The sequence below is a fragment of the Fusarium oxysporum genome, chromosome 1 (assembly GCF_000149955.1).
Source record: "Fusarium oxysporum f. sp. lycopersici 4287 chromosome 1, whole genome shotgun sequence".
Taxonomy (NCBI): domain Eukaryota; kingdom Fungi; phylum Ascomycota; class Sordariomycetes; order Hypocreales; family Nectriaceae; genus Fusarium; species Fusarium oxysporum.
The window spans coordinates 2,848,959-2,872,305 of record NC_030986.1 but is presented as its reverse complement, the minus strand read 5'-3'; the positions used below and the strand labels follow the sequence as shown (position 1 = coordinate 2,872,305).

At 49.2% G+C, this 23,347-nt stretch overlaps 7 protein-coding genes across 9 annotated transcripts; 5 read left to right on the top strand and 2 right to left on the bottom strand.

The window, feature by feature from the left end:
- The first annotated feature begins 4 nt into the window (after positions 1-4).
- FOXG_00395 (uncharacterized protein) lies at positions 5-3,268 on the top strand. Its single transcript, XM_018376713.1, has 2 exons — positions 5-1,672; positions 1,727-3,268. The coding sequence occupies exons 1-2, from the start codon at positions 1,576-1,578 to the stop codon at positions 2,854-2,856; spliced, it is 1,227 nt and encodes a 408-aa protein (XP_018232322.1). The 5' UTR covers positions 5-1,575; the 3' UTR covers positions 2,857-3,268.
- Positions 3,269-5,338: 2,070 nt separating this feature from the next.
- Positions 5,339-7,099, top strand: FOXG_00394 (eburicol 14-alpha-demethylase; the record flags this gene model as incomplete). Its single annotated transcript, XM_018376712.1, has 3 exons — positions 5,339-5,587; positions 5,708-5,905; positions 5,963-7,099. The coding sequence occupies 3 exons, from the start codon at positions 5,339-5,341 to the stop codon at positions 7,097-7,099; spliced, it is 1,584 nt and encodes a 527-aa protein (XP_018232321.1).
- Positions 7,100-7,668: 569 nt separating this feature from the next.
- Positions 7,669-8,610, top strand: FOXG_00393 (uncharacterized protein; the record flags this gene model as incomplete). The annotated part of the gene is made up of 1 exon (XM_018376711.1): positions 7,669-8,610. One exon carries the CDS (start codon positions 7,669-7,671, stop codon positions 8,608-8,610), a length of 942 nt encoding a protein of 313 aa, XP_018232320.1.
- Positions 8,611-9,294: 684 nt separating this feature from the next.
- Positions 9,295-10,337, top strand: FOXG_00392 (uncharacterized protein; the record flags this gene model as incomplete). Its single annotated transcript, XM_018376710.1, has 3 exons — positions 9,295-9,736; positions 9,768-9,941; positions 9,997-10,337. 3 exons carry the CDS (start codon positions 9,295-9,297, stop codon positions 10,335-10,337), a joined length of 957 nt encoding a protein of 318 aa, XP_018232319.1.
- Positions 10,338-10,516: 179 nt separating this feature from the next.
- Positions 10,517-12,515, top strand: FOXG_00391 (transcription initiation factor TFIID subunit 7). The gene has a single exon (XM_018376709.1). It carries the CDS (start codon positions 10,717-10,719, stop codon positions 12,199-12,201), a length of 1,485 nt encoding a protein of 494 aa, XP_018232318.1. The 5' UTR covers positions 10,517-10,716; the 3' UTR covers positions 12,202-12,515.
- On the bottom strand, positions 12,405-15,141 carry FOXG_00390 (uncharacterized protein). Its single transcript, XM_018376708.1, has one exon. The coding sequence runs from the start codon at positions 14,507-14,509 to the stop codon at positions 12,671-12,673; it is 1,839 nt and encodes a 612-aa protein (XP_018232317.1). The 5' UTR covers positions 14,510-15,141; the 3' UTR covers positions 12,405-12,670.
- Positions 15,142-16,582: 1,441 nt separating this feature from the next.
- FOXG_00389 (centromeric protein E) lies at positions 16,583-21,479 on the bottom strand. 3 transcript variants are annotated; one of them, XM_018376706.1, is made up of 3 exons: positions 20,774-21,479; positions 19,385-20,511; positions 16,583-19,339 (listed from the first exon to the last, which is right to left on the bottom strand). In XM_018376706.1, the coding sequence occupies exons 2-3, from the start codon at positions 20,163-20,165 to the stop codon at positions 17,238-17,240; spliced, it is 2,883 nt and encodes a 960-aa protein (XP_018232315.1). In that variant the 5' UTR covers positions 20,166-20,511; positions 20,774-21,479; the 3' UTR covers positions 16,583-17,237. The 3 variants fall into 3 exon arrangements, with proteins under 3 accessions (XP_018232315.1, XP_018232316.1, XP_018232314.1); XM_018376705.1 differs by having other exon boundaries at positions 16,585-19,339; positions 19,385-20,727; positions 20,774-21,300; XM_018376707.1 differs by lacking the exon at positions 20,774-21,479 and having other exon boundaries at positions 19,385-20,762.
- Positions 21,480-23,347: the final 1,868 nt, after the last annotated feature.

Genomic DNA, 23,347 nt, shown 5'->3' with positions numbered 1-23,347 from the left:
GTTCTTTACATATGATACTTTGGACAAAACGCTTAAATTATGGGTATGAGTTCATCTTGGGTCAAGTATAGCACAGGGGTAGAAAGTTCATTCGTAACATACAGCCCACTATACTGTTGCAGAATTAGGACGCAGCTGTAGCCTATCAAAACGTGCAGTCCGGGGATCGATATGTGCAGCGTGTGATGGCTGTGTCATATAAGCCGCGAATCAGACGGACGGTGGGGACGGAGTGACCAATCTAGAGAGATACCACTTACGCGTGAGCAAGTCAACATGATGGTTGAACACTGATAATCGAGGTGAATCTGTTGGGAAGGACGAAAAGAATATTAAGGAGGTCAGTCTTGAGAGTCAGCAGCTATGTATGGTTCGGTGAGGTGTCAAGCTACAGTACCTAGTTGATACACTAACTAGTTGATATACGATACGTGTTAACCTCCAGTTCCGATATTGTTCAAAGTCTACAGATGACGCAAACCCATAAGGCATTGTGATGGTTAACAAGTTCGGGTTTTACTGGACTGGGGTGCCGTGTTGTATTGAGGTGCTGGCTGGATGATCGTTGCGCCATAACTTTCAAGGCCCACAGGGAGTAAATGGTCCAGGGTATTGTTTCATGATTCTTTGTTTCGCGCATAATGCAGATCCATGAAAGTCGACAGGTCTATGAGCCCAGAGCTTAATAAAGGGTCTTTGTTTAATCCACGTTGGCAAAGGAGATCATAAGAGGCATCGAAAGACCTCCTTACATACTGAAACATGGTCAAGCTGGACAAAGTAAATACTACCTTACATTTAACAACATGGGCTGGAGGATAACGTCAGCAGCCTCAGCCAGCCCCCTTTCCTCTTCCATCTACTTGCAAATCTCTTTACGGTGCTGGAATTTCTTTTAGGAGGTCGGCTGCGAGCTTGTTTGGGTGATCTAAACCCCGCCTTGTACTCATGACTGTAGTGTTCGTGCTGCGTGCTCAGATGTAAGGCGGGGGCTGATGTACCGATACTCATAGAAAGCTGCTTCACCGCTCTCGCGACCACAGATATACAGTGTGCAACAAGAAGAACGTCATCGTTACAGCATCAGTGCGGTTACACCAAATGGGTAACATGCCTGGCATGTGAGTGTTCCATAGCTAGTATGCGCCATGAGCCCGCACTGTCTCCCCACGCGCACCACAAGTACTGCTACTTCGTCGTTATCACTGGGCAGCGAGACGTGCTCTCGTGCCTGTAACAAAGAAGCAATCGTCCACACTCTACTTTACCAACGGTTTCCCCAGCCCCGACTTCGCTGGCCAAGAATTCGCTACTTACTCTCTATCTTTTTTATACCCTCACTTTGTACTTGATCTGTCTTTCTTCTGCTTCGCCATCTTTCAACTTTTTGGCAGCCTCCTGAATAGCAAGCATCACCCCATAGCTAAGAGATAAGCGAAGTTGCACTGCTGATCTAGCATACTGAGCCCCGTGCCTTCTTGTACTCCGCCTCGGAACTTGAATACCGTGTGTCCCAACAACTCAACTTTCAACAAACTTCGATCTTATCTGCGCGAAGAGGAGGAAAAAAAAAAAATGGACGGAGAAGCAAACCAAAGTTGGCAAGGAAATAGGATGTCTCCAAATGGAGCGAGATCGAGTCCTGGGCTTCCCTCACAGAGACGTCACGATGGTAAGTCTCATACCGTAGGTCAAACTGTCAAAACTTGTATGTTAACTTTTCTAGAATCTTGGGTAGAAGTAGCATCACAGCCCTCGTCTTCCTCCCTGTCCAGTATCGGCGATGAGATTGTTACTACCGGCCTGCGCGTCGGAAATCCATATGTGCGCCGACGACGATTACAGCAATCAGCACGATCACTCCCTCAACAGCAGACTGCCATTCATAACGTGAACGCGGCCGATTTGAGTAGCCAGGAGGAATACGACGAGAGCGATAGCGAGGACGATCGCCTGCTTACCAGCTCGACCGAGAACGCTCAGCGGTCCGAGGAGGAGGCGGATATGGATTCAGAGGCCGAGTCGGATGGTGATAACGTCACCGCGCTCGGACGTGTGTCTGATCAACCTACCGAGCCTGTCTTTCGACCTCAGCCAAACGCCTTCACTCATCCATCCACGCAACGAAGAGACTCGGCTCCAGCCATCCCAAGTGCTCCTCCTCCTCCTCCTCATCCTCATAATGGTCTTACACGGCCATCCTTCACCCAACGATCGCAGACGCGGCCCCACCGTGCGGGTCCAAGCTTTATGTCCCCAGCTGTCCGTGAAGAGAACGATGCGGCCCTTCGTGCATCCCTCACTACTCTTCTTTCCTGCGCGCATGCTGCTAGAGGTCTGCCCAAGTCAAAGGAGGAAGCAGAGGCCCAGAGGACCGCCAACACAGGTGTAGGTCCCAGCAGTCAACCCATGGAACTCCGATTCGTACCGGAGTCGGAGCTGTCAACGGAGCCGAGACGAGTCCAACGACCTGCGGGCCCATCTCCACCCCGTAAACGGGGCTCTCCCGCAAGATCCCCTTCACGAACCTCTGAAAGAGGCAAGCACGGCTCCGGATCGCCAACGGCTCCACGGGCTACTAAGAAAAAGAAGGTAGCCCAGATGGAAGAGCCAACCAGCATCTCACCAACCCTTCTCACATGGGTTGTCAGCGCCGGAGTTGTCGTGCTTGTATCTGTGGTGGGGTTTGGTGCTGGTTATGTTATCGGTCGTGAGGTCGGCAAGCAAGAGGCGCTGGCTGCCAGCGTTGGAAGCGTCAACGAAACAGCATCCTGCGGCCAGGAAGTAATTCGGTCTTCTGGCAATGGACTTCGTAAACTTCGATGGGGTGCTGTCGGAAAGAGCATCGTTGCTTAGAAGACATGATTCTCTAAATGTCTTCTGCCGTTTCGATGATAAGCGCAGACGATATCTCACCAGGGTTGAGAGATTTGTTGGGAGTTGGAGTTTGTAAGACGACTTTGGCGGTTATGGTTGCGACATAAGTAACGCAGCGGACTTAACAAGATAACGTTCGCGTTTATCTTACCTGGCGGCTCACTATGTATAGGCGGATTTCGAGCATTGATGCAATTTGCGTGCATTTATGGGGATACATGAAGAATTTGGCATACCTTTTACTCACTCACATATTTTATTGCCTGGCGAGTATGTGTTTGCTCTTGGTAGATACTCTGATTACAGGCGTCGGTAATATTCCCCTCATGGTTTTCACGATTCATAGTTTAGGGCACAGGAATAAAAAAAAAATAAGTTATACATGCTTTTTTGAGTCATTATCACTCGGAGTTCCTAGGAAGAGCTTCGATTTTATACGGCACAGTATTGCTCACCACCATATAGTCAGAATATGTCGGTCAACCCCGCCGTCTTGTTGGCCCCGTGGGCAGTTTCAAAGATTTCACGATAATAGAAACATGGACGGGCGTCTCATGGACTTCTTCTACGAAGATAAGAACAGGCACAGTGACAGACAAGGTTGGCCTCAAGGAGCAACAAACCCTATCAAACTGATAGTTCACTATTGTACTGACAATGCCCTGACATGGCAGTCATTTCAAGTCTCTCGAATTGCGTGAACGTTTTTTGACACTTATGAGACTTGTGGTTTCGCAACTGGCACCGGGGCATGCCGTGCAGTCTGTAGAGCCATCGGCAGAGAAAATTGCAGAAAATTCTCAAACCCGGTGCCTATCCTCAGATGCCGACCCTTCCCACAGCCCTCGTCCGGGCCGTCACGCCAGTTCGGCGCCGGCCGGGACGGATAGGCGCCGGTGATTGGGATTGTTCTTGACCGTTCCGTCTCACGAATACGGAAGTGAGTCGGGCGACGTTTTACTTCTTCATACAAGATGAGCCCCGCGAGTGTCAGCCCATATTAAGCGGGGCTTTATAGGCGAGGTGGTTTCTGTGATCGGGGTGATCCGGGGCTGGGAACAAACATGATATGTTTTCATTGTTAATTGCGGCGACTTCAGGGGTAGCTTCTGAGTATTTGGTAGCATTTCCGGTGGTATCGTAGCCTCGAAATTTGTCGAACAAACATTTACTATCGTAACAGTAATAGAAGTGGCCCTTGCCATTTGAGCAACTTTTTCAAATCAATGGTCATCTGTACTTCCAATTGAGGCCATAGAACACCACGGAATTTTGTGAGCTCTTCCAAAGTTTGAATCGTATTCTACTATCACAAGGATTCCATCAGCCATTAGGTAGCAGATCGACATGTGAATACTGATACTTCTCTTGATCCGTATTTTCTCATCCTGGACACGTCAAAAGCCATTGACCAATAACCAATATGGTCTTATTCATCGAGGACCCTGGAAATGATTCGAGAATCGTCACATTAAATAGCCGGGTAGTTCACGGCTGATCAAGAGTCGGGTTCTTATTCGGACCATAGCAATGAAGCCAATCAGGAACTCTGTGAGCCAAATCATCGGACCATTTTAAGAGTTCAGTTGTTCAGTACAAGGGGCAGAGAAGGAAGGGCCGCGAAGTGATCGGTGGAGTATTAACACAAGGGAGAAAATAGTATTTTCTTCATCGAAACCTCACATGACAAAGGTGTTTGACCGTTGTGTTTGAGCTCTATTGTCGAAGGAGGATAAAAATACAGTTTGGGGGCTGAACTTACCTAACCTCTGGTCAAAGTTCCATTATACTTGGCAAAGCCTGCGTACCTACTGTAGGTAGGGTATCTACAGAACGTAAAGGTACATACAGAGTAGGTACTACGTAAGCAATCAGTGCAAACAAATAAATAATTCTATTGGCGGGCAGATAAGAATGCGAAAAAGGAGGGATGGAGGGGCTCAAGATCTGTCACCACAAAGTATATGCGAATACGAATCCGCAACCCTGAGCCAATCATATCACACCCTTTCGCGACGGGACGGCATGATGCCCCATTATTTCCAGGAACCGTCCATGGGCCACATCGGGTTCCGTTTTACAGGGCAGCAGGAGTGCTGTAGACTGTGAACCACACAGGGGGCGAGGCAGTTCTACGGGCTTAATCTCGACAGAGCGCAGGCGGTGTACCGTGCTGTTGGCTGTTTTTGCTCGGCAGGTCTGTGGGGTCTCTTCTACCAGCTAAGACACCCCGGTCCGAAAAAAAGACGTCGGGGTCTGTCGCAATTACATATCAGTTAATCTCCTTCGCCATCGTTCCCTTTTATTTTCCTGTCAGTCTCTACTTTCTACAGACTCGCCATTGGGAATTCTTGTGCTTCCTGGCGCCGAGGACGATACTTTCTTCTTCTTTACTTCTCTGCAGTAATTCATCCTTCGAAACGGAACGAAAACCCTAATATCCTCCTTACAAAACCCAACCATGGGTCTCCTCCAAGAACTTGCGAGCCACCCGCTCGCACAACAATATCAGGAGCTCCCCCTGGGCCAGCAGATTGGAATTGGCTTCGGAGCATTCATAATTCTCTCTGTCGTTCTGAATGTGCTCAACCAGCTACTCTTCAAGAACCGCAATGAACCTCCCCTAGTCTTCCACTGGTTCCCTTTCGTTGGAAGCACTATCACATACGGAATGGACCCCCCTAAGTTCTTCAAGGAGAACCGCGCCAAGGTACGTTTAACAAGCCCAAAAATCTAGGATTGGAGGCCAGTCTTGGGCGCACAAGGCGCCAGAAAACCAGGGCTCTCATGCTAGAAAACAATGCATGACGAAAAGCTGACTTTGCGCTAGCATGGTGATGTTTTCACCTTTGTCCTCCTTGGAAAGAAAACCACTGTCGCTGTTGGCCCCACTGGAAACGACTTCATCCTCAACGGAAAGCTCAAGGATGTCTCTGCCGAGGAGATTTACACTGTTCTCACTACTCCTGTCTTTGGCAAGGATGTCGTGTACGATTGCCCTAATGCCAAACTCATGGAGCAGAAGAAGGTTAGAAACGACAGTCAGATCCTTGCGTAGCAAACATGCTGATAGAAATGCCTCTAGTTCATGAAAATCGCCCTCACGACCGAAGCCTTCCGATCATACGTGCCTATTATCTCCGCCGAGGTTCGCGATTACTTCAAGAAGAGCCCTGATTTCAAGGGCAAGTCCGGTATTGTCGATATTCCCAAGAAAATGGCCGAGATCACTATCTTCACTGCTTCGCATGCCCTTCAGGGCAGCGTCATTCGTAACAAGTTTGACGAGTCTCTGGCCGCTCTCTACCACGATCTCGACATGGGTTTCACTCCCATCAACTTCATGCTTCACTGGGCTCCTCTCCCCTGGAACCGCAAGCGTGACCACGCCCAGCGCACTGTTGCCAAGATCTATATGGACACCATTAAGGAGCGACGCGCTAAGGACAACGATGACACCGAGCACGATATGATGAAGCATCTCATGAACTCTACTTACAAGAACGGCACCCCTGTCCCTGATCATGAGGTCGCCCACATGATGATTGCTCTCCTCATGGCTGGCCAGCACTCTTCTTCTTCTACCAGCTCTTGGATCATGCTCCGTCTCGCTCAGTACCCTCACATCATGGAGGAGCTGTACCAAGAGCAGGTCAGAGAACTCGGTGCTGATTTGCCTCCCCTGACTTACGACAACCTTGCCAAGCTGCCCCTCAACCAGGCCATTATCAAGGAGACTCTCCGCCTTCACGCCCCTATCCACTCTATCATGCGCGCCGTCAAGTCTCCCATGCCTGTCCCTGGAACCAAGTACACCATCCCGACCTCGCACACTCTTCTCGCCGCCCCCGGTGTCAGCGCTACTGACTCGGCCTACTTCCCCAACCCCGATGAGTGGGATCCTCACCGATGGGAGGTCGACTCTCCCAACTTCCCCAGAATGGCTACCCGTGGCGATGACGAAGAGAAGATCGACTATGGCTACGGCCTTGTCAGCAAGGGTTCCGCCTCTCCTTATCTGCCCTTTGGTGCTGGTCGTCACCGATGCATTGGCGAGCACTTTGCCAACGCCCAGCTTCAGACAATTGTTGCTGAGGTTGTGCGTGAGTTCAAGTTCCGCAATGTGGATGGCGGCAACACTCTAATCGACACCGACTACGCCTCGCTTTTCTCGCGACCCTTGGAGCCCGCCAACATTCACTGGGAGAGACGCCAGCAGTAGATTTTGGCTCGAAAGCAATGATGAGACAACACGAAATAAGTTGTATATATGCGGCAAATGCAATGGGCATGCTGGGGAGTTGAGTGTTTTGTAATGGCTGGGCTGGTTTTTCCAAAAAGAAGTCAATTGTCATGCCATGCCAGCAAAGATCTGGCGATAGAATCTATACATTTTTAATAAGCAACGATCAAATTATGAATCAACACAATTTTCTGCATGCTTTCCCCTGACTGTAATGATCTGATGGCTAAGTGAGCCGATCTCATGGGGGCATTCCCGCTATGGCGAGGTCAAGTTGGAAGTTGGCATTTGGACCCCACCAAGCTGAGCGCCATCCATGACGACTGTGCTGCATTCATACCAGTCTGAGTCTGAGAGGAAGCTTTGTTATTCTGCGACAAGACTGGCAACACGTCTTTCACCAGCATTATCACCAGCTCTGTTTCTGCTCTTGAATTCTTTTTAATTAGGAGGATTCGACCTGTTCAATTAGCAAGCAACTGTTTATCAATACCACTTACATCAGTACCCTTAACCAAAGCCAGGGACCAGCACCTCGTCCAGACATCATGAGCGAGTCATATGGCCCCCTTGTCCGCCTATGGGGCATACGTCCTTCTAAACTTCCAGCTGCAGGGGCACAACCAGAAGAGCTCAAGGTTCTTCTCTCCTCAATTATTCTCGAAGCCTTGCCTTTTCTAAACTCCGTCCCTTCCGAGATCCCTTCCGTGGAGCCTGCTACTGAACTCCGGTCCACAAGTGAGCTCTGGAAACACAAGACAGTCAAAACATACGACGGATCTGCCGCTTCTGTCCATGTATTCGAGCGTACTGTTGATGCTGAGACTCTTGGGGTTGTCGCTCAGAAGAACCCTGGGCTTGGGATACCATCTGATAAAGCGCAGTCAGAGCTTTGGGCGCTTCGACGGAGTACTCACGAAGCAAAGAAAGAGAAGGGCACGGCAGATTGGGATGAGTTTCTGAGATGTTTCAAGGAGAAGCATGGTGAAGCGGAGAAGACCTTTACGCCAAGCGTGGTGAGTTTCAAGCGACTACAGGAATGGGATTGCTCAGGCATTGCGATTCAGCTGAACGGCGAAACTTGGATTGACTGGACACTGCGTCATGAAGAGTCTGTCCATGACCTTCCCGGGCCGTTGTCAAAGCGTGTCTTTCCTGTTCTACAAGCCACAGCTGCTGTTCGTGGACGCAAGGAGTTCCTTGTCGTTCAAATCGCGATCCGGGCCGGTGACAATGCAACAAACGTGGCTAAGCACGATGGCCCAATTCGGGCGGCTTACACAAGTGTTGAGAGGGTAAGAGAATTGGGTGATGGAAGCTTGGAATGGGTGATGGGGACAGCATCTGATGCGAAAGGCTTGGTGCCAATGTGGGCACAGAAGCTAGGTCTTTCTGGGGCGATAGCTAAGGATGTCGGTATATTTATGGACTGGATTGGTAGGGAGAGATTGAAGGGGAAAGATGCTGAAGTTATTGGTGACCTGGAGTAATGAAGGCCATGGTGCGAAGGCCCTTGGGTAACACAGATGTCGGTCTTGCACGCGCGAGTGCATACATTATTATAGCAAGAAACGAGCTATTCGATGTACAGGATTTGCATACGCTCAAATTGCAAATTGTTCGAGTCAAGGTCGGATATATGCAATGGTTTCGCTGGGCTACGGAGTCCCATTTGCCAGAAGCACACCTCAACATTATAGAATGCGATGCTAAGTAAACCTTATTACTTATCAGATGAGGTGGAAGATGGTGTAGACTTCGAGCTGTATAGGTACCTAGGTGCTTCCTTATGAAATAGGTACCTTAGGGCGAATCTCTAAGATAGGTAGGTACGTGTTGTTCGTGATTCAGAAGCTTCTCTTGCCTCCTGTTCCCTTCTCTAAACCTACTCTAAACCTAGCCCCTTCCTTCCTTCACTCTTCGATAACAAATTTGGAGCACTTTCACTTAGAAGGAAACACCCAATAGGTATCTGGCACCTTTTTATACCTACCTAGGGAAGGTAGATGGGAAAGCCAAACAACCTAATAATTGGAACCTCACGGAGGCGTCATGTCTCCTCCCCTCTTTTCCCTTCTACATCACCACCGGGCCATTCATGTTCTGATGAGCAACCTTCAGCGATACCTGTCTCGCTTCTCTTCTCAAATAAAGAAACCAAATTTGCTTTCAACATGAGCCAGAACCGCCACCGATCAGTTCCTAAGGGAACTGGTGCACCTCTGTCGCCCCCTTCAAGTCAAACCTCGGCCAACTTTGCTCCAGCGTTGACTGCATCAAAACCCTTCCCTGATGTCGCGTATTCGTCCATCCAGACAACTCCAAACAGCCCAAAGAGTGAAGACAACCAGCTCTTAAAACAAGCAGAGGCGCTCGCGAATATGCATTTTGAACTCAACCTCCATACTGTCTTCTCGCTTGCCAGTCGACTTGAAAAAGAAGTCCAGCAGCTCGTTTTCCGCACCGCTGATGACCAAGAATTCAGACGCCAGAATGAAGAACGAATGACGAAGATGATGATTGAGGTCCAAACAGTCAAGGCTTACATGGCTCGCATGGGACATAATCATGAGCCTGCCACACGAGCGGACATCGAGAGGTTACAGCAAGCCATGAGTGATACCACAATGGGAGTGGAACACCCAACTGGAGGACGCAAGGACAAAGATAGATGAGATATCAGGTCGAATGATTAACGTTTCGCGGCATGCAGGTGTCAGGGGCAATGAGCCTCAGACAAGCCCATCTCTGGTTGGAATAGAAACACGAGCAATGCGAAAGGCAAAAACGGATATCATCTCAAGCGCCCACCAGCAGCAGAGTAAGTCGTTATGGCCCAGGACCATAAGATTCTCAAGCACTAACTTATGATGAAGCCTCTCCGAGCTCGTCGACTCTAGAGTCACGCATCAACGATGCAATCAACTCGACAAAACGCTGGAACCGCGAACACAAGACCACAAAAATGAGAGAGAATCAGTTCATCATTAGCTACCTCAAGAAGCAAGGGCAACGAGACCCGGTACTCGCCAAGGTACTGCTTCAGGCGATTCGCGAGCGCGCATCCAACACAAAGACAAGAACTAGCAAAGCAAAGAAACTACCAAGCCTCGAGGAAACTTGCCGCAATACATCGTGGCAAGATGTTATAGACTCAGCAACAGAAGTTCTTGTGGTCAACAAAACACAGACCCTCCAATTTCTGAAGCAAGCTTGAACCAGGGGTGGACAGATTATATGGAACATTGGTGTGTTTTGACTGGAGCTTAGCGAATCACTGTCAAGGAGGAGAAAATGATAGAAGGCTGTTCATGATTTCCAACAATGCTTGATATATGGCCAGCGGATAAAAGTGGGTCTGGTCCATGATATGCGCGCTGCGCGGTTCCTCCATTTCAATTTCATCACCATACCTACCTCAACTTTAATAAAAGGACATTTCGCATCATTTCCAAGCATCGATTTCATCAGTGCAGCTTTTCACCCTTGTTCCCCCCTACGTCAGAGTCACGAGGAACGAATGCCATACTTAGTTTATCCACGCTTGAATTGAGCATCGTGAACATCTTAAGCGCTGCAAGCTCTCCATTTGCAACATGTCGACACCGACCCCAAAAGATGGCCAACCACCCGCAAAACCTCGTCTAAAGATTAACGTCAGCCGGTCTTCCTCTTTCATCGCTGATGCGAATGCGACACCTTCAGTCTCGGCCCCGGCTGGCCCAGCTGCTCCGACTCCAACTCCGACGGAAGGTAGCCGCAAAGTGAAGCTCAAGATCGGAAAGTCGCAACCCTCAACGCCTGCGGAACAACCACCAGTGAAGACGAAAGCTGGCCGACAACCTAAGCCCACACAGAAACTCGTTGAGAGCAAGAAGCGCGCACACGATGAACTGGATGATGAGCTAGGTTCGGCGCATCCAACAACAAAAATAAAACTTAAGCCAACGAAATCAGGGCTCACTCCAACGGTCGTGGTGAAGCCAAAGGGACGCGCACCAGTACATCCGCCAGGAGATGGTTATGACTCAGAGGCGAGTGATCGGGAGAAGGATCCATCGATAGAGGAACAATTTGTCCTGAGGATGCTACCAGGAGAGCACTGTGACTATGTGCGCTGGTGCATGGAGAATGGCAAGATGGGCATTCCTCGGAGCCAGGGAGGAGCAGACATTCAACTCAAATTCTTTGAAGAGGATTCTCGAAGGGCGGTCGTGTCAGTCAAAGGTCAACCGTTTGCCGCTGTTATGGTGGACCTGCCTACAGTTACAGAAGCGATGAAGACATGGGATCGCAAATCATTTCTCAAGTCTGCAGACATCTGCCAAATGCTTCTGGTTTACCAGAAAGTTTCCACCGAAGCTGAAGCAAGACAAACACCTCTACCAAGCATGATCGACCAACACTTCAAATGGCCACACGGCCTAACACCGCCCATGCACGATTGTGTGAACCGGCGATTCGCCAAGACCATTAGTCGAAAGGAGATTGAGGATAAAGAAGCAGAAGTCGAACGCCTGCTCACCGAGGATGCTAAAGCCGGCTCTACGCGCTGGGAATGGGTCGACGAGAGCAAAGACGACGACGAGGAAGGCGGAGATGAGGATGCCGAAGGCGATATGGATGATGACGATGAGGGTATGGACTACTTCCAGAGCCAAGATGTATTCGGAGATGGCGACGATGACCTTGCAGCCGATCTGGAGGCCGCTTTCGGGGAAATGGGCGATGAAACTCCCGCTACCGGTATGGATGCTCCAACGCCAATGACGACCACACAGGCCAATACCCCCGCGCCACTCCAAGATAGCATTGAGTCGGATGAGTCCGAGGAAGTTTCGGATGATGATGACGACGACGACGATGAGGACCTGGACGAGGATGCTCGAGCCCAGCGCGACGAGGAAAAGGGTGTCAAGTCTTTCATCAACGACCTGAAGAACCAGCTTGCCAGCAAGCAAGAAGAACTGGCCCGTAATACAAACAAGCTCCTCCGGACTCGTATTGAGCAGACCATCAAGCAGCTCAGGGCAGAGATTGAACTCAAGAACTCGTCTATCGGTATCGAGACAGATGACTGATGAGGGAGTAGAAATCGGTGCACGGTGTATATCAGTTGCTGGGAAGGCAGCTGAGTTTATGGTAGGTAGACGGCGTTAAGGTGTAGCCCAAGATCTGGGCAAGCAATGATTTGATTCTGGATTTGGACCCCAAAAATACCACATGTACTATTGCTCAACCAACTGCTAGTAAAGCTTTCATACCTCACAAGTTGTCTCCGTTGCGTGCTTGCTCACTGATGTGAAACATTATACTTATACACCAGGATAAAGATAGAGCCCAAACACGTTTGAACACCATCTTTGTAATACATTTTCATTGAGTAAAAGAGGAAAAATTGGTTCTCATTCGCTATCCAGAATCAACGCCAACCAACACCGTCCTATGTTTGTGACATCAAGTACGTCTTACAGTTGTCCTCATGCCCCTCGGGACTTATTTTCACACAAGAGAAATCATTCAATGAAAGAGAGAAAATTTGCCTTTACCTCACCAGTCGATCCCTGCCCAACCATAGGTTCCATCAACGTTATGCCAGCCCCCATTCTCCATGCTATCCTCCCATCCCATCATCACGGCCAGTAGGCGGCACCCTGAAGCACTCACGGTGCAAACAATCTTATCGCTTGACTCCGAGAGAACGGCTAGATCCATCATATACGCTCGACCGACGAGACTACGGAGTCGGAGCGTTTCTTCAGAAGGCGGTGCCATATGTCTGGCTTCTTCATTCACGCCATCGACATTCACTCCTGCTGGTGCTTCAGCCGCATTATTCTTGCTTTCAACACCAAGATTCCAGAAAAGGGGAGCAAAGAAACCGCCCTCCCAACCAAACGTATTCTCAACAAAGTTATTTAGCGAATGATGATTGCCACTTGCGCGGGCAATCGCACCTTTTGAAGCTAAACGAATTCGATCTTGGGAAAGAATGGTATGAGAAAACTCAGGCTCCTCATGAACTGTGGGGTCGTCCGAAGCCAGGAGAGTGATATGTCGGCGTTGTGTGTTATCTTCCGTTCCTGTCATGTTGTAGTATTCGTCCACATAACGGACGACTTGTTTAAGGTAGACATCAGCCGGGATATAGGTATCGCGATATTGAAATTCGAGTGGATGCTGGTCACCATGACGAACGTGAAGCCCAATGATAGGCATATGCGTCATGAGACTGCCCTCAGTGTTGGCTTTTGCTTGAATTGCAGTCACACGCTCATCGACATAAGCCTGATCCTCATCATTCAAGATAAATAGATCCTCATATCCAATACGAGCCAGTTCGAAGAGATCCCGCAATCCATCTTCGGTTCCTGCAACTCGATGGTTTTGGGCCAGCAACGCCGGGAACACCTCCTTAGCTGTCGCGGAGGAAACGACCAAGTGGCGAGCTTGAAAAGGACAAGGAACCATGTGGTGTCGAGGAGGAGGACGACAGTCAGGGACAGGAGGAGCTTCGAAAATCTCGGTCCAGGGTCCGTAGGCCCAACGTTTATCCACAATGAAGAACTCACGGTCGAGTTGCTTTGCTAGTCCATAAAAGGTCCACAGCATCATGAGTGTGTTCCCAAGGCCAGCATCTGAGGATTCCAAAACAAAAGTCATGGTGCTTTCGCACACCGGCTTATGCTTCAAGTGCTTTTTATCCACCCCAACAAATTTGCCCTTATTTTTGGCACGAATGCCTTTGTAGGGTGCTAGAAGGCCTGATCTCTCAGCATCATACACGTCGATATAGTATTCATCTCTAGCATCATAGTTGATGATGGCCTTTTCGGTGATTGGGGCCTTGTGATGAATATCTCTTGCCCGGGACGAAACCTCTCGACACTGGCTGCCCATCTCTGCATATTGGTCCATAGTTAAGGGGAAGTCCCCGTTTGGTGGTATAAAGACGGTCCACTTCGAGCGACCCTTGTTGTCGTTGATAAGAATGGGCGTGGGGAAGTCTGGAAAGGCATCTTGGCCGACCATCTCAAACTCCTCTTGTCCAAAATAAGGCCAGACTGCCGCTGGGATGGCATCTGGATTCTGAAAAGCCAATGCCACAAGGTATGTGATTGAGAGCAAGATACCGAGAAGGAAAAGTCGTCGAAAGACTCGGCTCGGTCGAGCGACCAAGATCTGGCTTGAGGTCCTCTTTGGAGGTCGAGGTACCAGAGCTGGAAGTGCTGGGGAAGCAGGCGGTGAAAAGAATAGGTGGTTGAAATTGAAACGGGACGAAGTTGATGAAATAGGCCCACGATCTTGGGCGTTGTAAGAGCTAGCTCGGCGCAAGTTCAGTGCTGGCGGCACGACCAGCATCTTTGATTGAGTTGGACCAGACATCATGGAATTGTATGAAAATGAACGTAATGCGGGAGAATCAAGCAATATGATAATAGAGTTGCCAGTCGAGAACCCAAAACTGTTACTCTGGAACTGCGAATGTAACGACGAAGGATCCGGTGGACGACAAACCAGGTCGAACAGAGCGGATTGGGTTGAAAGGAAGGCCTATGACAGTTTGCTTTGCTTTGCCTGTTTGTGTAACACAAGAAAAAAAAAACCACCCGTATTTCTTTAATGGTAATCGCAAGTGCTCTCAAACGGGACGTTTTCGATCCCTATAAACAAACGGACGTCTCAGTGGAAGTTCTTCATCTGGCTTTGGTAGACCTATAGGGAAGCCAGCCGTTGAAGTCGTCCTTCCAGTTACACGCACAAGGCAGTGATATATATCCGAAGATAAGTAGTAGAATCGAAACCTGAATGGGCGAGCGGCCAAATGTTCAGAATAAGACAAAAATAGAATGCAAGGTAAGGAATGTGTAACGAATCGAATAAGAGCTCAAGTTGCGATAGACATCAAGCCATCGACCTGCACTGCAAAGAACAAGAGAAGAAGAAAGATCCCCGTGGGGCACAAAGAAAGGGTAACAAGAGTTCTAGATTTCAGACGTTGAGGATATGAAATCCTTCGGATCATGGACTTGAAAAGAAGACGAAGACCGGATGGGGCTCGGCCCACGACAGGGAGTACCCTGGATGGGAAGCAACTCCGAAGCAACACCTGCTGCGGGATACTTTGAGCACGGATAAAACATCAGATTAGGGAGGCATAAGGTAGGCAATGTACAAAAGCATGGCTACCTTACCTACATTATGCTAAGTACTATGTACATGTTCCAACAGAAGGGAGCTTTACACTTTCCTTGGAAGTCAAAATGTAAGCAGAAGGATAAGGTGTGGTTTGGTTTGGTAAATGTTCCTTCAAATCTTACCACCTCCATACTCATCAAACTGTATAGCATCCCGTTCCTCAGACCGTTGAAAGAGGAAGCATCGCAAGCTAAGCTTAGTCCGACAGTCGTGTCACACTGCGTGGGGTTCTTCAAAGACAGCGAACGAAGGAACGCCAGGGTTTGACGATGATTTGCCTCAGACTGATTACCCAGGCAGGGGAACAATATGCTGTGCACAAAAGTGCTTCCCGCCATGTCATCATAAAATCAACAGGAAACATATCGTGTTCCGGTTGCCGACGATCATCACATGGGCCGACAGATCTTGCGCCGTTTAAGCTGAGAGCTGTTACAGATGCTTGGGAGACAGCTAACTATGTGGCGGCGCTTCACGCAAGCATTGAGGGGATGGAATGGCGATGGGCTTGCTGGCGGCCCATCAATCGCCAGACAAAAGCTGTCAACGGGATGTGGTGGTTAACAGCCGAAGCGGTTATGCTACTCTTCCTACGTGACACTTTAGCTCAAAGCACCTTCAGCCTTTTCATTCGCGGATTCTTCGGTCCTTGACAAACATTGTCACCAGCTAAGCAGCTCTTACGAGGTCCGAGAGCCTCCCACCCTAGTCCGCGCTTCTGCAAGGTACAGCCCCTTGCCTGTCTTTGACAGGGGTAGAGGAGGCAAAGCAAAAAATGCCGGGGTTTCTCGGGTTTTCGCTAATTTCAGACCTGTTTCAGATTAAGGAGCTTCAAACGGCCAAAGCCAATAAGAAAGAGTTATTCTCGGACCCATTCAACTTCCTGCTGGTGATAATCTAAAGGGCCACACCAAAGACAAGAACTAATCGAATATCTCGGGCTTCATGTTTCAATCATATAACAAGAAACAGAGAAGCTCCCCGATGTTTCGAAGACACATCCTTCATGGGGCTGAGTAAACCGATCATGACAAATTGGGAACGGAAGTTGATAGAAACGATATGCCGTGCAAGCTACCGGAAGCTTCTTTCTCCTCGTGTTTTATGTTTGTATGAGAAATAATCTCGGGTCCCAGCACGAGGATTGTGTGAGGTTGCCTGACTTGATAGTCATGCCACTATGAAGCCTTAGGCAATAAAAGATTTAATGCGATGTGCCTTATCAGGTTGCTTTGTTGTTCTAGTGACCTCAGGGCTCTGGAAGCCGGTGTTTCAATGCATCTTTAAAGCATATCACAACTAAGTTGGTATCTTGGAGGGCTCTGATCACACACAACCTTACACATTAACTTACATGTCACATACATCTCTCATCGTTATTGAAGCCCGAATCTCAAAATTCCTTCATTCTTATCTCTGTCTCATGTTTTCTCGTTCCCCATCATTAACTCACTGCAGCAGCCAAGTGCTGCATCCTGATGTTGCTGTCAAATCCCCCACTCTCAACTCATCATGGTATAAGTACATAACTAAGCTCTCTTCCCCCAAAGAATAAAGTAAAACGAAGGTAACAATGTCCTGTCAAAAAGGTTGTCGCCCGCTTCCTGGCACAAAGAAAATTGTTCGCAAAACACAAACGGGCTCTAAGGTTCGCTGTTTCTCACCAAGTCCCTGAAACAAACATAAAATGCGGCCGCTTGCATGAGCCAAGGGCGGAATGTCTTCTTGATCCTTCCGTTTCCCTTTTCTCTCGCTCAGCGACAAAAGAAAGTATAATCGGGTATAACGCAAATAAACCCCCTTTTCCCGCAAGAAACAATGCCAATTTCCTTAAACGCCTGTATGCTCAATAAGTCTCCGACCCGGTTTACTCCAGATAGGGGGCGATAAAATGAATTCCTCGACTTTGTATCATCTTCTATGCCTCTGCCGACAAATCTTTCCGCTCCTCAGGGGGATTTGGTGTGGGAGTTCGTCGTAAAGGCTCAAAGTTGGGTTCTGCTAAGGAGTCCATCTTCTGTCCACCCGCCAGGCGTACGCTACCTCGCTTACCACGTACCACCTGGCCTCTCTCAACCCGATCTTGCAGCATCTCGTCCAAAAGATTATTCATCTCGTCAACGCCTCGGGTTCGCTTCTTTTCTACCTCCACTGGCTTCGCGCCGCTAGATACGTCGAGGTGCGCCTCTTGTTGAGGAGGTGGAGAACGAGGCTCAACAGTTGCTTCGGCTGTGTCGCGTGACCGTGCTGCACTTCTCAAAGCGGCCAACATTCTATCCTTATCGTCGAGTCTTGCTCGAAGATCTGCTATCTCGGAGTCTTTTTCCCTCAAGGCAGCAGATACGCTGTGATCTTCTCCGACCATAATAGCTTTGTTTGGGGCCGCAAAACCGACGGATGCCCGACTAGAGCTCGCGCGACGTGCTTGAAGAAGACGCTTTTCTAATGTCGCAATATATCGATTCTTGTCTGCAAGATCGGCTTGTAGGGCACGATTCTGAGCCGTCAAGGATGCTGTACCGTCACCAAATTCGCCTGCACTATCATCTTCAACATCTGCAACTTCATCTCCGATCTTCTGTCCACCACTAGAGCGACGGCCGATGGTCGAAGATGCCGATGTCATAGATGATGTGCGTTCCATCAGTGGTTTGCCACCCACAGAAGTAGCAACTGACGAGCGAATTGATGCTGGCAAAGATATCTGCGAGAACTGAGAAAACCGGGCATATTGACCGAGAGAGCTTATTGACCCATTCGAATTGACACCGATGGACTTTGAGCTGAGAATGAGGCGGTTCAGATGGTCGATTCGTTCCTTCAGGGCTGTCCGGGCGAGTTGCATCTCAAGAATTTGCTCCTCATGTCGCTCTGCAGCCTCAGCTTCTCTGGCCTTTTCTTCCTCTTCGTTATGTATCTTTTCTTCCTCCACCACTTCCCCCTTGTTCTTTTTTGCCTGCGACTCAAGTTGCTGGCGCAATTCCGAGATTTCCATGCGATAACGCTCAAGCAGAACTCGAGCTCCGCCTTCGCCACCAGCTCCAAGGGCTTCCTCGGCCTTCTTTGCATGGCTGACGATATTATTCTTGGCTCTCGAGGCAAATTTGAGGGTATTGATCGTTTCCAGGGTGTGATTGTTGGCCAAGGCCGCGCTATTCCCGGCTCCGATCTGAATCGTGCAAAGAATACTCACTAGAGAATTCCCAGATAAAGCTCCCTGCAGCAGCCGAGTGAGTTTGCTATCGCGATATGGAAGATGCTTCCCTTCCTTATCTGTACCCTTTGCTTCTTTTTCCTTCCACTCTGAAAGTTTTGAAATAACTGTGCCCAGGGTGAGCAGACTCTTGTTAATATGAGCACCTTCTTGTCTACGCTCTTTAGATTCAGCAGCCTTCTCGGAGCCAGCAAGGTCGATTAAGCTGAGTGTTGACACTCGCACGCCACCAGGCAAAAGGCCAGACCGCTTACCGCCGCCCGCAACTGAAACACCTGGTATTCTCTCCCGAGACTCCACGACGATTTGAACGACTGCATGGCTTCGTGAACTCCGAGCGTTGAACTGGGTGCTAGCGGTTCTTCGAGCTTGGTCACCTCGTGCAATGACTCGCAGCAGCTGTGTAGGGCTCTGAACGATCTCCTCCTTCAGCGGGGTAGCATACACACCGCGCTTGCTGTCTTCACGGAGCTTAATCTCTTCTTGCTGTGCACCCCCTCCAACGCCATTCGCAATGGGCATACTTAATAAATCATGGATTTTTTCATTGTAAATCTCCAGGTAGCTGACTCGCAGCAAAAATTCCCGTGATGGCGTTTCTCGGATGTATGAAAAGATATCGGTGATAGCAAGGGGAATCACGCCTGGTGATGAAGCGGTTCCTTGCATAGAAAATGTCTTTCCGGTACCGGTCATACCGTACGCAAAGACAGTACCATGGTAACCCTCCATAACCCGTCGGACTAGCCGTTTTGCAATATGGTCGTATACTCTAGAGTTATTGTCATGTGTCGTGAAAACATTGTCTAAAATGTCAGTCTAGGCAGGACTTCATTTGCTTGAGTGCATACCGTAGTAATGGTCACCACCATCCTTCCCTCTGAATGAGATGAGCGACTTGCGCCCATCGACCATCCACTCACCCTCAGGGCTCCCGTTGTTTCCGTTAGCGTCTGGCCGAACCCTGACACTTACAACGACATTCCCCTTGCCATCATGTTTGGATGCTCGCTTGTCAGTTGAGGCATCGGATTTCTGGCCCGATCCTTCCGCGGGGTCATCATATGTCGTAGCTGATGTCGAGTATGAATCTTGTGCTGAAGAACTACGACTTTGAGGTGGTGACGCAACACTGATCAAGCCGTCTGACATGCGTACACTCGTAATTGACTTTCCTTCCCCGCTACCATTAAGGAAGCTTGGTGTGCTCGAACTAATCGTGCTGTACATGGATTCCTTCGCGGCTTTTGAGGGCTTCCTTGTCGATCGGGGTTTGTCTACGGCCCTTGGACTAGACGGAACGCCGCTGCTTGAACGTGTGTCTCCCCTGGGTGGTTGTGGGAAAGAGTTGATGCTGACACTCTTGCGGAGAGTCTTTCCGGGACCATTAACACCTGAGCCAGTCCTTGGCTGTGGGAGTGCGGCTGACGGTGCTGGGCCTGGGGGGGCCAGGCTCATTGTCGATGGCGTTCGAAGACCGGATCTGGGGGTGCCTGGGGCTGATCTGATCGAGGCTGTGGGCGAAGGGATATTTCCTGTACTCTTGCGCGTCTTGCTCACTGGCAGGGCCGGCAGTGCCATATTGGGAGGCCCAACTGAAGGCCGAGACGGGCGCGGCAACGTTGTCGTCATTGTAACTTGAAATCGAATGTGCAAAAAAAAAAGCAATACAAGGATTCGAATGCGCGCAGGCTCGAAATCGGAGGCCTGGTGCAGTGGCTTTTTAGGCGTCCTGAAAGGCCGGTCGGTCCATTAACAAAGTAAACTGGAAATCAAGGTCGGACGGCTTCGCTCGATTAATGTCACCCTCGAAGGTTTGAGCGTCGAATGTAATATCAGAAGAATGTCGCAAAACGTGTGGATTCTAATCCTTCGTAAGGATGGTCTAGTTTGGTTGATCAAGGGAGTAATAGATCGGTGGAACGCGGGAAGCTGCGCGGAATCGGATGTATGTCTCTCAAAAGTGGTATCGACTTGGCTGTGTATTGTCAGTGACCTGAGAAGGGACGACGCAATAGTGCATAATAGTGTAGAGATTCTAGCTCTAGCCAGCACAATGAAAGAAAGGGATCGATATTGGAAAGAAGCAATTTTCAAAGTAGAATAAAACCGCCAGCAACGAACTCGACCGTTGAATTCTTTGAGGGGAGGATTGAAATGGAAAGGGGGGTGGCATATGAGAGTGTTCCAGGTGCTGTCTTCGAAATAGCAACGCAACAGGAGAGGAAGTGAACCCTTACCCTTGATAAAAAGCAAACCACAGAGAACAAGGACAAGCAAGGCTAACGTTAGTGTACCTCGACTAGCGCGGCGGGTAGCCTTGGTTGAGCACGGTGACGATGCCAGCTTCTGACCTCTTGGGTTGCAACAATCGAGACCGGAAAAAAGACACAGACCAAGACCGGGACAAAGCGGGCAGTCGACTGCGAACTGGAGATCGTGGACCGAGTCTTGATTCGAGAGATAGCAGACAGTATTGGCGCGGAAGCGAGTGATAAATGGAGTCTGGCGTCGATGTTCGCAGCTGAGAAGAACAAGGGCAAAAGGAGGATCGGTTTCAGTAATATCGTGTATGCATGACACAGACACATATACAGCTGAGATTACCGCGTGAGGTGCCGTCTTTGCCTTGCCCAGACCAGTGTTGATGTGGGGAGAAAAGAATGGAAAGAAGCCGTCGAGGTCAGTTGAGTTTGGGGTGGAGGTAAATGGCTAGACAACTGGGATGGAGGTTCTAATGCAGTCCCACCACAACCGCGGCGCAAGCACAGAGAAGAAAGTGAGGGTATGAGTGGCGTGACGTATAGAATAGAGACAAGAGAGAGTCTTGGGAAAAGGTTATCAGACAAGAGCAATAAGAAAAGAGACATATGACTCCCACAGAATGGAAATAAAGAGAGTGAAAGAGAGCCCGATCCAGAAAATGATGAACGCGGTAGAAAGGTGGATGATGAGAAGCCTACAGTACCTCAATGTGCCTGGGCTGAAAACGGCCCGCTTAAGCACCTGAAGCACTTGGGATCTTAGAGGACTGGTGCACTAAGTTGAGGACCGATGCGTTCCAACTGAAGCGCCGACAGCACTAGCGTGGGGGTGTTCAGTAAACCTTGGAGCCTATGGATCTATGGCTAGCAATGTTTGTTTGAATAATCAGTAAATGTTTATCGCGGATGAGATCCCAGACATGGTGTCTTCTGAGGTCTCTGAATGCATCTAGATTGGATGTGAGCATGCATCCTGTTACCGCAAGGGCTTCGAGGATACCGCTGCAATACTAGAACAAGGACTGTAATTACGATATGCAAGCCCAGGTCACGTCGTCGAGTAACATTGCATGCTAAAAACTCGATTGGCCCGGGGTGCACGGTCTAAAAAGTCCCCCAGTCAAGATAATGAGCTCAACTTTATGGGACGAGCCAACCAGAGTGTCTTGCCTGGACGCTTGAGGATATCTTCCCCGGCTGGTCTTGTAACCTACGACCATTGTGGTTAGACTGGAAGACAGAAAAGAAAATATCATTGTACCATCCAGCAGGCTGACTATCATAATGCTGCTGTGAAGACTGTAAAAATCCAGGGAACACGGTTCAATCTCAGAACTGATATCCCTGGCTCCCCTCTTCCCGTCAAAAGAAGGTCCATCCAATTGTTATACATGGACTCGAATGTGAACCTTTTCCCTCACATAAGATTCTTCTACTAATGCAATAGCATGCGCCAAGTAAGATACTAAAGGACGGCCCGGAAGTTGCCCTTATTAACAAAAGAACAACCCACAAGTTCGTCGGGTAACTGCGTCGTCGATCGCGCCGACAGTCATGTACCGACCGAGCTGTAGCCTGAAGGGAGCTTCTGAAATCACCCACTTCCCCCTCCATTGGGTCCTTGCGAGGAAGCTACGGCACCTGTGATTTAGCTCCCGGCACCCGAGCAACCTCAAACAGCTAACGCAGGTACTACCGCTTGTGCCTGGTTAGAATAGCAAAACTTGGTCCAGAAATGGAGGTTTGTTTCGAACATCATCATACTCTATGTTAGTAGGTAGTGGAGCTAGGTACTAGGTACTGAGTTTATAGAGCAGCGAGGTACTAATGGTACCTAATGAACGCAACAATTGCACCTAGCTTGGCATCTTGCCCAAGGGTGTTTGGCTCACGAGCACTGATGTTGATCAGTAAACTTTCATGTTTCATATCCAGCTCCTTGCTCTTGAGCTGAAAATTCTCCATCACTTAGAATTCCAAGCCTTTTCCTTGGTGTTGTCTTAACACGGCGCACAGCAATGCTCCCTCCTTTGCATATGTATCCGTAACTATATGGATATCTAAGTACTAATCTAAGGTACTGCGTACATAGTAGATTGCCCAAGCGTCGTTGTCTCAACTTCTCAATGAGCGTCGACTCCTTGCAGCTCGACTTGCTCCCCTGCCAACCTTCAAGGGCATCATTGACCTGCTCCCAACCCAGCGCGGCAGCTTAGCCTCAAGTTGGTCATAACAGCCGGTCGCCCCTTTCCGTGTAAGGATTGGACCCTTTGCAATATTTTTTGCTCCTTGTTGGCGGAGCGCTATTACCAGCTGCCTCGAAATTCGATCGTATCAACGACAATGACACCTACCAAGAAAGGCATCCTCGGATGTGGCAGATCCCACATCAGACGGTGATGAGTGTCGTCTTTCTCGACTCGTCTCCTGTAGTGTTTTATTATTACTCATGCAAAGCATGCATTGGTGAGATCCGTTCAGTCTTGGGTTGTCCACGAGGAGATCCAATGATCCTCACGTACAGCGGAGTACAGTACATACTGTAGTACT